At 42.7% G+C, this 14,406-nt stretch overlaps 2 protein-coding genes across 2 annotated transcripts; both read left to right on the top strand.

Annotated features, from left to right (window-relative positions):
- The first annotated feature begins 1,729 nt into the window (after window positions 1–1,729).
- Window positions 1,730–6,936, top strand: LOC118431380 (multiple epidermal growth factor-like domains protein 10). Its single transcript, XM_035842531.1, has 12 exons — window positions 1,730–1,860; window positions 2,028–2,165; window positions 2,406–2,543; window positions 2,934–3,233; window positions 3,385–4,080; window positions 4,540–4,653; window positions 4,852–4,962; window positions 5,085–5,231; window positions 5,334–5,480; window positions 5,775–5,909; window positions 6,150–6,446; window positions 6,560–6,936. Exons 2-12 carry the CDS (start codon window positions 2,108–2,110, stop codon window positions 6,865–6,867), a joined length of 2,451 nt encoding a protein of 816 aa, XP_035698424.1. The 5' UTR covers window positions 1,730–1,860; window positions 2,028–2,107; the 3' UTR covers window positions 6,868–6,936.
- Window positions 6,896–13,550, top strand: LOC118431466. The gene is made up of 21 exons (XM_035842707.1): window positions 6,896–7,228; window positions 7,392–7,461; window positions 7,690–7,787; window positions 7,921–8,125; window positions 8,362–8,467; window positions 8,610–8,756; window positions 8,868–9,075; window positions 9,283–9,328; window positions 9,540–9,639; window positions 9,892–10,042; window positions 10,162–10,261; window positions 10,415–10,536; window positions 10,848–11,010; window positions 11,306–11,416; window positions 11,583–11,767; window positions 12,104–12,226; window positions 12,353–12,423; window positions 12,544–12,584; window positions 12,841–12,937; window positions 13,158–13,257; window positions 13,466–13,550. The coding sequence occupies exons 1-21, from the start codon at window positions 6,899–6,901 to the stop codon at window positions 13,487–13,489; spliced, it is 2,598 nt and encodes an 865-aa protein (XP_035698600.1). The 5' UTR covers window positions 6,896–6,898; the 3' UTR covers window positions 13,490–13,550.
- The last annotated feature ends 856 nt before the right edge of the window (window positions 13,551–14,406 follow it).

Here is a 14,406-nt window from a genome sequence, read left to right as displayed (position 1 = left end):
GAACACACGGACGGCGAAGTATCAAAGGATACAAGACGAAAGATCAAAGAAATATGACGATACCGGTCTCTTCAGACAATATCAACTGTATAACATTTAAAACTTTTTATAGCTTTTGTTTTCTTAATACATATAGTGTAAAAAAACATTGCAGTACATGTACAGTACTGTATTATGTGAATAAAGATCACTGGGTACTAAAACCATGTGTAACTTATTGCTTGTGGTCAATTAATTAGCATATTCTCTATAGTGGCCACCTCTCTATAGTGGCCAATTTTGACCATTCCATTGAGTGGGCGCTATAGACAGGTTTGACTGTATAGTCAAGCCTGTCTATAGTGGCCATTCAAGGGACTGGAGAAGTGCTGTCTGTATAGTCTGGCATTTGGCATGTTGGTAGTTAAAGAGGGTATCAAATATCTTTGCCACTCCGCAAACACAATATCTTCACGGAAGATTTTGTCCTACGGACTCTCGTTTCATCTGCTGAGCGTGGTATCTATTCCATGCGCCAGGTGCATTACACACAATTTTTGTAGGAAGCCGATGTAGTGCTGGCTGGCAAAGCTACCCAAAACACTCCATTTGTTTCTTCAGGTGTAGTAGACGTCACCATCGTCAGTAAGTACCAGTTCTTTGATGAGTCAGCGGACACCTGGCTGTACTGTTACTACACGGGTAGTTTCCTCAACCAGAACGGGTACCAGTTCGGCGTAGAGGTCAACACTGGCGAAGGGACAATGTTTACAAGATGGAGAGGCACTGGAAGTGCCACAGGAGTCTATAGTGTAAGAATGGATCAGACTTCCGGTAACTCCAGGGTCGGGGCATTCTCCTGTCAAGTAGCGACTCCAACCGGAAGTCAACCACAGAAGGCCATTACCTTCAAGATAAAGTCACAAGGTAGGCGCACAACTACTTACCATATACTATGTATCTGTTTGTGTCCTTTTCTGTTCAGAATCGTCTTTCTTAAAGCCGGCAAACCTCAGTCAGGAAATGCATATCAATGTTCATCTCCTACATACTTCTTCCAGCCGATGTCTGGCCCGTGACCTTCACAGTGACCGCCAACACAGGTGACCCCGTGACCCTACAGATGGTGCAGAAGTCCAGCAGAAACGGTACCCTGGTGTGGAGGAAGGACGGGTTGGACGGGACTATCCTGACTGGACAGAACGGACTCAACCTCACCATAGCCAGTGTCCAGTCTTCAGATGAGGGAATCTATGAGTGCTACTATCAGGGGGACACTGATAGAAAACAGGGCATCATGAGGCTCATCGTCAGAGGTATTTGTTTTGTATTATTTACATAATCCTATTAACGAGAGTTCAGACAAATCTTGATTTAATAAATCATTCAAATACAATAGCTACTGTACGGCATTGATGTGCTGTACGGCATTGATGTGCTGTGTGGCATTGATGTGTTGTATGGCATTGATGTGCTGTATGGTATTCATGTGCTGCTTTGCCATGGCTTATAATAATGGCCCCAAGCTGTTGGATTAAAACATCTCATGTTTGCAAATAATGTAAAATCGACAATTACTGTATGAATGCAAGAGAATTTGAAATACTCTGCTACCTTTAGTGCAAATGCCTATTTTAGGAGTCCATTCAAAAGATAGACACGAGTCACGAAGGGACCATGGCGTTGGTACTAACTTTCCAGGGTTTCGTTGCCTCTCAACAATTGCGCTATTCGGCTCTCATCCAGGTTGTGCTGAGAACAAGTGGGGTCCGCCCTCCTGTACCGGTGACTGTTCCGTGTGCTACAACGGCGGTGTGTGTGACGACAACACGGGGGAATGTGTCTGTCCTCCGGGATTCCATGGACAGAATTGTGAAAGTGGTAGGTGCTACACTAGGCATCGTTGCTTTAGTTAATGTCATCAAATCCCTTTCTTTGGTCGGTATGTGCCCAATGCTATGCAAAGTTTCTCTTAATGACTTTGAACTGTTTAAGATGTTCTAAATTGATTTCAGTAATTATCTGTGCTTTTTTTTCTTTTCATGAAGCCTGTGCGAACAACAAGATCGGTACCAGCTGCACGAGAGAGTGTGAGGGTGGAGACTGTACAGGCCAGCTGCTGTGTGTGATGGACCCGTACGGCTGCTCCTGTGCTCCTGGACTCATGGGGATAGAGTGTAACACGGGTAAGTGCACAAGTATTCCAATGTCAGACAACAGTCAACGACATTCACTGTATGATTATGTTACAATTTTAAGACTTTACATCCGTGCACAAAATAAAGCGCACAGATGAACTTGCATTCACTGCATGATTGTCAAGGTAAGTTTTTTTAATGCTTCTCTAGATCTGATCGAAGTTGGATCTATTGGATGCTGAATGATCCTACCGTTCTATACCTTTAATGCTTGCTGCCCTTTTTCAGAGTGTCCAGACGGCATGTACGGAGCTGGCTGTACCCAAACCTGTCACTGTGCAAACGGACCAACTGCCTGTGACAAGAAGACTGGAGTTTGTAATGGGGGGTGTCTGGACATGTGGACTGGAGGCTCGTGTCAGATTGGTACCGTACATTACAATTGTCGTTGCTGTCATTGTCCAAACAAAAATGTTCGTCTTTGCATGTGCTACCAAGGCACTTACCTCGAAAAGAGCATTGAATATTGATGAAGTAGGCGTAAAAACGCCATTGGAATCGTGCATGTATCTGTTCGATTTGAACGTATCTCAACGTCGTTTTTCTTCATTACAACAATGCGACTGTCAGAAACTATATTATGATATCAGATATTGTATATTTGACGAAATTTCCGACATTTTATCGATGATGTATCTCACAGTACTTTTAACTCGTTTTAAGATGCGCAATGGTATAGCTATGTTATGTTTTACAAATATAAATCCGTGAGACATGGCCTAGTTTTAGAACAAGGGATTATCATGTCTGCTTCAGCCACCGTCTCCTACGATGGTCTTTTCACCAAGGAGGAAGGTCGATTCTTCGGTGATTCTGCTGATCACATAGCAGATAACATCAACATGGACATACAGGAGTGTGCCCGCCGATGTCTTCAGGATTATGGCAGTGACGACGGCGTCAACCCGGTATGTCTGTCCTTCAACCATCGCCCCGCGGGATCGCCAGAGGGCGGCAGTGCACGGTGTTGGCTCCGTAGTAGTGACAAGGACACGGCGGCGTCTCCTGGTCCTGAGTGGGACAGTTGGCCTTACCGAAATTATTACCAAAGGAAACGTATGTACATGATGTTTGACGATGGCGTCGATATACTATTTTGCATGATTACGATTTTCCACTGATTGTTGGTAACATACATGTATATGCACATGAAATCAAGTTCCATGCTTTCCTCACAATGAGCCTGGTTCATTAATATTGTTTTCAGACATCCTGGCGCCACAAGACTGTACTGATATATTCAATCTCGGGATTCAGTACAGTCATGTTTACACTATTGGCCACCCCCAGCCATTCCGAGCCTACTGTGACATGGACACTGATGGCGGTGGGTGGACGGTTATACAGCGGCGGCAGGACGGGTCGGTGCCGTTTAACAGACACTGGGCTGAGTACGAGCAGGGGTTCGGCAATCCTGGTGGAGAATACTGGCTGGGATTGGAGAACATCCACAGTCTGACAACACAGAAACAAAACGAACTGTACGTGTACTTGGAAGACTGGGAAATGAACAGTCGGTTTGCGCGGTACAGCACGTTTTCTGTAGGAGATGCCAGCAGAAACTACACGGCAACGATCGACGGGTACAGCGGGGATTCAACTGATAGTTTGGACCCGTCTGATAGCGATGGACGTCACAGCATCAACAACAGGCAATTTTCTACAACAGATCAAGATAACGACCCTCGCAACGATAACTGCGCAAGTCTTTTCGGACAAGGAGGCTGGTGGTACACTCCAAGTTGCGGTTACGCCATGTTGAACGGACATTATCTGACCGGCTGTTCAGTACCTGCTCCAGGTACATGCTCCAGTGCAGACGGAATCGTCTGGTACTCTTGGAAGGGGTACAAATATTCTTTGAAGACATCAACCATGATGATCAGGCCTGACAATTTTACTGGTATGTCTTGATGATATCGTTTCTCTGGGTGTCATAGATTCAGATTCAGCTTTATTCCTGGATGACTTGGCATGTATATACACATGAAATACGTCATTAGTCACAGAATCAACTTTAAAACATTAATGCATTACAACATTTAAAATTAGACAGTAATCGGATTAAGAAAATAGACATGACAGAATCAACATTCTTTACCGATCAACTAGCACTTTCGTACAGCAATCTTACAGAGCGGGGTGCAAATGACATCTCATGTCGCTTCGTTTTACTTCTAGATGCCCTGTATCGGGCTTCCCGACGAAGACAATAGGCAAAGGTTCTTGACATCTGCCTTCAACAGAACTAAGTTGTGGCAAAGCTAAGATATGCACTTTCTACAATTTAACATCTTGGGCATCTAGTATTCAGTTCTAAGAAGTATGGCTAAGTAATAAATCATTTACTTCCCTTACACAGTGCAATCATTCAGGACGTGTCAGAATAGCGGAACCCTGATAACAGGACCTGAAGGTTCCGGACTTTACATCTGCGCATGTGCAGAGGGTTGGCACGGTGCCTTCTGTGATCAAGGTAGGTCATCTATTCACTGCATCTCTTTTATATGACGACCCATGAGATACATTGCACTTGTATACAAAATAACGGTCCGTTAGCAAGCTTATGTCGATTGTTCACAATTGAGGTTGCAATTGTCTAATGTTACAGTGGCATGAAAAGAGAGGCTACATATTGTAACGTTCATTTATCATATCTTGTCTTTCTTCACAGAGTGCGGACACTGTTACATGGATCAGATCTGTGACGGAGTTGACGGGACCTGTCCGACTGGAGGTGATCACGTGTGTGCGGCAGGATACGACGGCACCAAGTGCGATCAAGGTACATGTACATTTGTCGGCATATCTCATCATCTGCTGTCCTTCATTGATGCTTTAAGCTAGTACATAACGATAAGTCAGTCTTATCCGCCGTGCGGACCTTTAAATTTGCAATTCTTACAGAGTGTTCCGGGACACACGGCCCTGACTGTGCCACTCCCTGTGGACATTGTTACGGAGGTCCGACATGCGACACGGTCAATGGAAATTGTCCTACAGGGGGGTTTCACGTGTGTGCAGCCGGGTATCATGGTGACAACTGTGATCAAGGTAGGTTTCAGGGTTTATACCTCCCACTAGTGAGATTTAGTTGTGCTGTTTCAAGACCTCCATTTCCGCGTATGCATTTATCTTTTCTCTTGTCGTCGGCAGTGTGTTTTGGTTCGTACGGCCCTGACTGTAACACCACCTGTGGACATTGTTACGGGAATCAGACCTGTGCCGGAGTCAATGGAACATGTGCGACCGGAGGAGCTTTCGTTTGTACAGCCGGGTACCATGGCGACAACTGTCACCAAGGTACTAGTAGTAGGTTATTTTTGTCATATGTTTTAGCAAGGAGCTTTAATTAGATGAAAGCTTCTTGGTTCTAACAACCGTAGTCACCAATAAGAAGTTCTATTGTTAAAGTAGTCATACAATATAACTTCTTATTGAAATGCCAGAAAAACTTCAAATGAAGTTATCACTATGCTGCTACTACGTTTTTTTTTATAATGTTTAATAAATGAAGAAATAGTTATTGTTCATTGTTTGGTTGAAAATCGTGTTGTACGATTTTAGTAAACACACGTTGTTATTTTCCTACTATAGAATGTGATGACGGTTTCTACGGCAACGACTGCGGAGATAGTTGTGGAAATTGTACGATAGGGACGGTCTGTGAGAAAACAAACGGCAGTTGTCCCGGATGTGAGGACCCTTGGGTCGGAGACACGTGTAAAATGAGTATGTAAACATTCCTTTATCATTGCTAATCGATATGCAGATAGGCCAAGCACACTTTTCTTCCTTCAAGGTCAGATACCTTTGCCCTTATCAAGAGATATTGCCTGTACCGTAAGTAGAAATACACTTTTCAACTATGTGAAAATATAGCTATCCGGATATGCCATTATATATTGCCTCTATCATACCTAGTCTATTAGCGATATTTTATCCTTACGTTTTCTTATTGTCTATCTTCAGGGCACCCTGATGACGTGACGGTAAACGTCACCGCAGTGAACTCTACAACCCTACACGTCACGTGGACAGTAGGAGTAACCGGTAACCTCGACATCATCGACTCCCAGGTACGCTACAAACGGAGCGACACGGAGGACTGGGGAGACTGGGAGTCAACTGGAGTTTCTGGTGCGAACGGCGATGTCTACATCTACGGCTTAAGGCCGGCCACCATGTATGATGTACAAGTACGGGTGAACAACACGCTAGGATGGAGCGATGCTGGCAGTGGTCGGATGGGAACTACAGACGAAGCACGTATGTGGTCTAATTCTTTAGGCATTGCTGTGCAATACAACTAGAGGCAACTGTACAATTTCAATAAGGAAAACAAAAACTTCGTATGTATACTATATATATACTTCATACAGGTCCTGGTCCTCCTCAAAACTTGCTAGCCACACCAAGCTCCCACAACTCTGTCCACCTGACCTGGGAACCTCCGATAGAACCCAACGGTGAGATCGTTAACTACACAGTTCAGTACGGAGCGTCCGAGTCATGCAGCGAAGCTGAGTTTCCTAGTCATGTTAGCACATCGAACGACAGCACCACTACCGTTCTCGGAGACCTGGTCCCGTACACAAACTACACTTTCCGGGTACGTGGGGCAACAAGCGCAGGAGGAGGAGACTTCAGCAACTGTAGCATTACAAGGACATTGGAGTATTGTGAGTAGTGGATGATGCTTAATTGAATGGCTTCTGAGGATGTTTTGTAGAATGTTGACGAGTGATAACAGTGTACATTCTTGCCAATATCCCGTAGACCCAGCAGTTCCAGTTATCCAGACGGTTGCAGATGAGCACGACTGCAACTGTCAGTCCCCGAACATCGCCCGGCCGGTCCAGCTGCATGTAGCCTGGCGGCGCCCTGACCACATCCACGGCCAGCTGCAGGCGTACCGAGTCAGCCTGTACAACAGGACCGGTGGGGAACCGTTCTACCAGGAGAACGTGACGTCAGGACTGCAGCAGGAGAACCTGACAGCTGTGGTGACGTCATCACACCTGCAGCCCGCTTACAACTACTCTGTCACGGTGAGTCAGAACTGCAACGTCTTGATGCCATATTGAGAATATCAAACGTTTTCTGTAACTGATATGAATTTATTTAGACGTCTAACCTAGTTGCCCATTAATGCTATTACAGTGCATTATAAGTGAATCATTGCCGCAATTTTATGCCATTTATGTCTGACAGATATCAGCCATCAACACCTTCTACCATGGGAACGAGAGCAATCCATATGTGGTCCGGACGAGTGACGGGTGTAAGTATAAGTTTTCAACTCAAAACAATGTCACGTTCAGTAACATAGCATAAACGTTTTATAGTAAAATTGCAGATATTGTGTGATTGAAAACATCTAAAACGATAGCGATAATCAAATTCCTGTCCGTGGGGACGTCCACTATCACTTACTTAAATATGTTTGATATGAAACCATATCGCTACCCTGACTCATAATGATATACATCAATCACATCTTAATCATCAGGCCCAGATGCCCCGACTGTGACATGGATGGCAGACAGTGAGTGTGGAGTGAACTGGACAGGTCCTACAGAAACCCGAGGGAGGCTGACAGGGTACAATGTAGGTACAAATAATGGCAATAATATGACATATCTATGACGATTTTCGTCCTTGGGCCCGTAAAATTATCAAAAGTTGTGTCTTAAACCTGATAAGCCATAAACTAAGTATATGTATGACTTGTTGAACACAGGTTACATATACAGACACACCACTTCATAATCCAGGCGAATCTGAACCGCGCGTCAGCCATAACACTTTCTCTGTGGATCAACACCAGTGGTCCAAGTCACTGGATGACCTCCCGGCTAACTCACGGGTCCGAGTCACAGTCCGTGCGGTAACCTGTGCCGCGGGAGACAAGGGGAAGGAGTTCACTTGTGAAGTCTCAAGAGTTGGTGAGCAATTATCTCATTACGAATTCTATCTACTGAGAAAACTAATATGCAGAAAAAACGCGTGTGTTAGATTTATCTAACAGCTGTTCTTGATGACGTTTCATAGCTCAGAGACATAATGATGACCAGTTAAACGTAATAACTACAGTTCCGGTGACATATCCGGTGTCGTACCTTTGAAAACTTCGCAGTGAAGGATGCTTCTACTAATTAACTCTATCTATTTACCCACAAAGAACCACCCCCGCCTCCAGTGCTCCCTACTGGCCTACCCCCGAAACCTTCGGCAACATCTTTCCCCGTGGTCCTTCCGAAAGTGAGCGAAAGGAATGGTCTCATACGGTAAGTTCCACACTCTCTTATTATCATGAGGAACAGTTGGGATTGTGTTGATGAACAATTTGTTTTGCATTTATTCACAAAAAGATGAAAGAGACAATATTCTTGTACAGATAGAGACAATGTTTTGTGCTCTATTCTTTAGTTGTTGCCAAATCATCGTCATCACCATGAATAAAGACGAGAGCCTTGCTGACCTGGAAACAAGAGTTGGAGAACCAGACGTCATGCTTACCGAGGACGCTCCTGCGGACGGGAAAACTCAACCTTATGTGGCGTTATCACTTTCAAAGTAAGCCTTTTCATAGATATTTTTTTCATATTACAAAATAGCTTACAAGAAATCGAACACATGCATAGACTCAAATGATTTCAATACTTTCTTCGTCCATCCCTCCATCAGAGAGAAGTACAAAAGCACTAAAGAAGTACGGATTGGCGATGGCGGACCCTGTGGTCACAAGTGGTGCTGTGAGCGGAGTGAACTTGCCGATCCCAGCCTCGCGAAGAATCCGGGAAATGTAAAGCTCCGATCAGGGGTGACGTACACAGCAGCAGTAAGATGCTATGTGGACTCTGGTGCCAGGAGACGCAAGCGGAACACAGAAAGGGTATGTATACTGTACTGAACGTTTTAATTTGACCATCTGTGAAGCCTACGCTCCATGTTCTTCACGTTTCTACGTTTCTTTCAACTTATGTAAATATCTGGTCTATATGCCTCTGTTAGATTCAAACATCACACAATGAATTGAATAGGTGTAAAAAACTGACATTTTATATACTGCAGTGTTGTATTGATATGTTTTCATTTTCAGCTGTTCACGACAAGTGGTTATATTGAACCAGTGATTACAGAAACAGGTAATTGTTATGGATATCATCTAAAGTTAAGCTGTTTCCATTTTAATTCATGAAATACTTTAAAATTTTGACGGAACACGAGTTATGGTTAGCAATAAAGTAATGGACTGTTGCATTTTATAACAACCCCTTTACTGCGTTGGTAAAAAGTGGTGTATTAGTTTCCCACTGTAAGCCATTAATGTGATATAATGTTACCATTCCCTTCTAGAGCAACCTGCAGCTGTTCCCGTCGCTCCCATAGTTGGCGGCAGTGTGGCTGCTCTTATTGTAGTCATCGTTCTGGTGACAGTAGGGATAATATGCCACAGGTAGGTAAAACCTCTATTCACAGACATATAATCCATTGGCATGCCATCATTAAGCACTATGACTAATCTCCAATTAGATCTTTGGGGGCACAATCGTGACAGTTTCTAAGAAAATAGGTATAAGATCTGACAATGACAGCATCACCTTAATAGGGGGTTAACGGTCACATTTTGGGTCCAATAAGAACGTGGTAAATTTTGCCAAAATTTACTTAGAGACTGTATTGACTATTACAAATGATTATGTTTAAGGAAAAGAAACACCAAAGATGACCAGAACCTCACAGGGCTTCAGATAGGTCTGAAGGCGATCACAAAAGACGAACCTTCCGACAAGGTCAAGGAGTCAGCTGACAATCCTACATGTACTGCACTGGATGAAGATGGTGCAACGTATGAAACGGTAACCGTATAAAACCATACTTACTCAAATTCAAATGTTTTCTTTTTTTAGCATAAAAGGCATCCGTGCTGGACCTCAATTGTTGATCGCTGTTTTACGCTTACTGTTGTCTTCTGTAGACCATTTACAGCAGCGCCGATCTTGTAACTGTGGATGACGTAGTGGATTTCCTGAGAGCCACTGATGAGGGGCTTGGGCAGTACGCTGCAGTATTTAGGAGTACGTTTTTTCCCACTTACACTTCCTTCCAAAATCACGCCATGTGGTGCTAAATGCAAGAAATGTGTTTTGATATAATTATTGGATTCTTTTACTGTGTATTCAGTTACTTTTCTTGTCTAGTTTCTTCTAGCTTTTATCATTGACCTACAGAGAACAGAGTAGATGGAGTAGGAGCCTTGTCCCTAACCGGCGACATGCTTGCTGAGCTCGTCCCTGAGGTCGGACCTAGAGCAAAACTGCAGAAGGCCCTTCAAGAACTGAAGGGGGATCCGGTATGTCTCTTTAACCTCATCAAAAGAAACATTGTCACTTGTATTTGTCGGAATTTTCAACACGTAACATCAGGTCTATTTCGCTTTATGCAATAATGAAGGTTACCTCTATCTCATGGTTAGAAATGTTCAGATCATAATGACATGAACATACATTAAAAGACTATGAACTAACGTATGTTCTCTATGATCGACGTCCTCAAGATGAGAGTTGAAGTAGAAATATTGCACTTCCCGTCTAGTAGATCTCTACTGCTACAGAAAACGACTGCTTGCTGACTGCATCTAACCGATATCACCTCACTGTCTAGGAATCCACTGAAATCAGCAAACCTGTCCACTCTGACTGGGAAATCCCCCGCTCCAGTCTGACGCTCGGCAAAGTCCTGGGGAAGGGTCAGTTTGGGGAGGTTCGTCTGGGGGAGCTGAGGAAGAGGGGCGTCACCCAGACTGTGGCAGTCAAGACACTGAAAGGTGCCTTTTATACATTGCACATAACATATGTCCTCAACATTCAGGAGAATGATGCTAAAATGCGTATGCTACCTAGTGTATTTTCGCATCACTAACCCATTATATTGTGCCTACAAAGATTAACCGCAGGAGATTAAAAAAATGATTCAGCGCATTTTTTTTCCACACAAAGCTGGCAAAATGGTATCCGGGCATATTTGAAAAGTCTTTCTTGTATGCTGCTGTGTGTTACAAGACGTTACTGAGTAAAAGTATCCCTTTATGAATTTAATTGGCAATTTTGTCTATTTCCAAGAATTTGCAGAAGACAGAGACAAAGAGGACCTTAAGGGAGAGTTGGATATTCTGGTCACTGTCGGTCGTCATGACAACATCATCAGTCTGGTTGGTGCATGTACGGTGGAAGGTAATACTAGTAATGCAATTTTGATATAACTTTTTGTGAATACATCTTAATATACATTTGTCTGTTTCTAAGACGAATTCTATTCTTGTATTTGTCAGAAAATGTTTACTAATATCTGATTATCAATCTGCTTATCCATCTAATGTATTTACATCTTTCACCTTAGGTCCGCTAGTACTTGTGGTTGAGTACGCACCCAATGGCTGCCTGAAGGACTGGCTGAAGGACAACCGTCCTGAGGAGCTGAACCAGACAGACATCCCCTCCTCCGGGATCCAGCTGCCGATGGACCAACTCATCATGTTCGGTATCGACATCGCGAACGGGATGAGTCATCTGGCTGCCATGCAGGTACACAAAACACGTTTCTGTGTCGAAAGACTGTGAATTTTTGGTTCATATGGAAATTCCTATCGAAGTGCCATATTTTATAAGTACATTATGCATTGTATATAGGAATTGCAAACAGAGAAATTTATGAAGGATTCTTATCATAAACACAAAGGAGAGACTGAGAGTCCGTTTAATTGAAAAATAAAACACGATAAAACTGCGCCGTTGTCCTCTAAGCCAACATTGAATGCTTTCCAAGTAATGAACGTTTTTCCTGAACGTTTTCTGATTTTCGACATGTTATACATGTATCACTATGATAAAGAATCACAATGTTATCATTCGTCCATCTAGTGCGTCCACCGTGACCTTGCCGCCAGGAATGTGCTCCTTGGGAAGAACCTGACCGCCAAGATCTCGGACTTCGGTTTGTCACGTGACATCTACGAGGAGTCCGAGTACGTCACAAGCACAAAGGTATATTCCCGTTATGACATAATTTTTCAAACTTAACGTCAAAAAATGAAATTGCTCAGAGACAGATATGAATCGTATGCAAAGTCCTATCTCTGTCCGTACCATACATCTACTTTCCCATTTCAGAGCCAGCTTCCCGTACGTTGGCTCGCCTACGAGTCCCTGTTCTACCACGTGTACACCACACAGAGTGATGTGTATGTATGATTTATACAGATTTTGATATCAACAGCGATCAATTATTAAATGAGCCCGGAATATGAAATTCATGTCCTAAGTTACATATACTCCTTACAGTTGTATTTCCCAAATTTCAGATGGTCCTTTGGAATCCTTTTGTGGGAGATCATGACAATGGGTAAGAGCTGTACACAAAAAACTGTGCCATGTATAGTTTAATGCACTTAAGTAGTGGATGCGCACATCATCAGCTAAGAAATGTGATCACCATATTGATGTTTTTCAATCACAGATAAACTATCTCAGCTATTATGTGAAGTATGGTTCTGTCATATGTTAAGCATCATGTCGAAATGTCTCCATATTTAATTGTATTTTGTGCGATGTTTACTATTTTTTCACTACTACTGCCATAAATTTACTTGATCTTCCAGGTAAAAAGCCGTACGGGCAAACGACAGGCAAAGAGCTGATGAAGCTGCTTCCGACTGGCTACAGGCTGGAGAAACCTGCCGTATGTCCGCAAGACGTGTACGTGTACATTCTTTGTACTCTACCTTCTAAATTTGTTCTCACGTAAGATGGAGGGCTACGATTTTTGGACTCACTATTCCCCATTATAGGCAAACCGCCAATAAAACTTAGTCTTAGTCACCGACAAATAAATACTCCAACAAAATTATGCCCTGTCACCACATATGACAAAATGTGACTATATTACTTGTTTCATCAATGCAAATATACCCAACAGTTATGATGTGATGACGATTTGCTGGGAAACCCTCCCTGAGAACAGGCCAACTTTCCCGCAGCTGAGGGCAACCCTTGATCGGATCATTCAAGATCACACGGTGACTTTTTTTATATTTATGCATAAACGTTGTTCATGTTATGGTTCAAAACAATGTTGTCCTTACCTAATTCCACTCCACGATTGCCATATCCAGTATCAATAGCTCTACCCATGTAACAAGATACGATAGATACCATGGTCGGGTGGCTGTGATCAACGAGTACCGTAGATGTGGAAATCAAAATATCATTTGTTTACTTTTGCAGGCATATGCCTCCCTGATGAAGTAGAAAACCACGGAAAGAAAGAGAGAGACAGAGAAGAATTCGCCAACAGGGAAACATTATTTTTTAAAAACATATACCCAGAATGACTGAATGTAACCCTAGGAATATCAAGCATACAGAAATATGTTTCACTGAACAATATCACATACTACATACGGAACATGTTATTACTAGCTAAGATAAAGATTACACATTTTTGTCTCAAACTGAGAACACATAATGTATAACCTGCAAAATAGCCTAATATGAATGACAATTAATTGCAAAGAATTCACTGTTATCTAAGACATGTATATCATTTTGTATTATTTAATCTTATTTAAGCAAGAATACCAGTGGGTATCTTCTGCCCATCTATGGAGTTGACTTTGAACAATTTATTACATAACAAGCAATGAACAACTGAAACAAATTCCCAACTTGAAACCATCACCACAGTCACTGGTATAAAACTATAGTGAGATTCCAGGGCAAAAATTACCTTACCAACCTGCAATTGAAGACTGTCTTCTTAAAGTGACAGTGACTTGAGAACCAGCCCCATCTCAACATTTTTCTCCCTGGCACTTCTTGTTCTGGTTTTCAGTGGTTTGTCATGGTCCTTTGAAGGTAGTTCTCTTACAGCAGGATTACTCTGACTACTCCTTGGAAAACAGATTAGCTCAAAATGAAGCACTATAAATAGTATACAACCCTCAGCCGATACCTTGTAACGTTAGTCTGTTCCAGGCTACATAACATGCATCACTGAAACTCGTGAAGAAGGAATCTGAAATATGATGTAACCATTAGGTAGTAGTTCTTCAAGATTTTAAGTATTAACGTTTAACGACAAAAAGCTTCCTCCACATATTTTTATGTACACAAAACTTCATAACGTTACATAGTGGTGTATTGCTTATAGCTATGTACATGTTATA

This window comes from Branchiostoma floridae, chromosome 15 (genome assembly GCF_000003815.2).
Source record: "Branchiostoma floridae strain S238N-H82 chromosome 15, Bfl_VNyyK, whole genome shotgun sequence".
NCBI classification, from domain to species: Eukaryota; Metazoa; Chordata; class Leptocardii; order Amphioxiformes; family Branchiostomatidae; genus Branchiostoma; species Branchiostoma floridae.
The sequence above is the reverse complement of the archived record's forward strand: the minus strand, read 5'-3'. Positions and strand labels throughout refer to the sequence as shown.

What these genes read in the sequence shown, in the direction of transcription:
- LOC118431380 (XM_035842531.1), top strand. Translation starts at nt 2,108, where the DNA reads ATGGACCCGTACGGCTGCTCCTGTGCTCCTGGACTCATGGGGATAGAG. An exon ending in CAGGCCTGACAATTTTACTG is followed by an intron (nt 4,081 to 4,539) that starts GTATGTCTTGAT and finishes TCCCTTACACAG; the next exon opens with TGCAATCATTCAGGACGTGT. An exon ending in GGGAACTACAGACGAAGCAC is followed by an intron (nt 6,447 to 6,559) that starts GTATGTGGTCTA and finishes TACTTCATACAG; the next exon opens with GTCCTGGTCCTCCTCAAAAC.
- LOC118431466 (XM_035842707.1), top strand. Translation starts at nt 6,899, where the DNA reads ATGTTTTGTAGAATGTTGACGAGTGATAACAGTGTACATTCTTGCCAA. An exon ending in TTGTGAAGTCTCAAGAGTTG is followed by an intron (nt 8,126 to 8,361) that starts GTGAGCAATTAT and finishes TTACCCACAAAG; the next exon opens with AACCACCCCCGCCTCCAGTG. An exon ending in GTCATCTGGCTGCCATGCAG is followed by an intron (nt 11,768 to 12,103) that starts GTACACAAAACA and finishes TCGTCCATCTAG; the next exon opens with TGCGTCCACCGTGACCTTGC.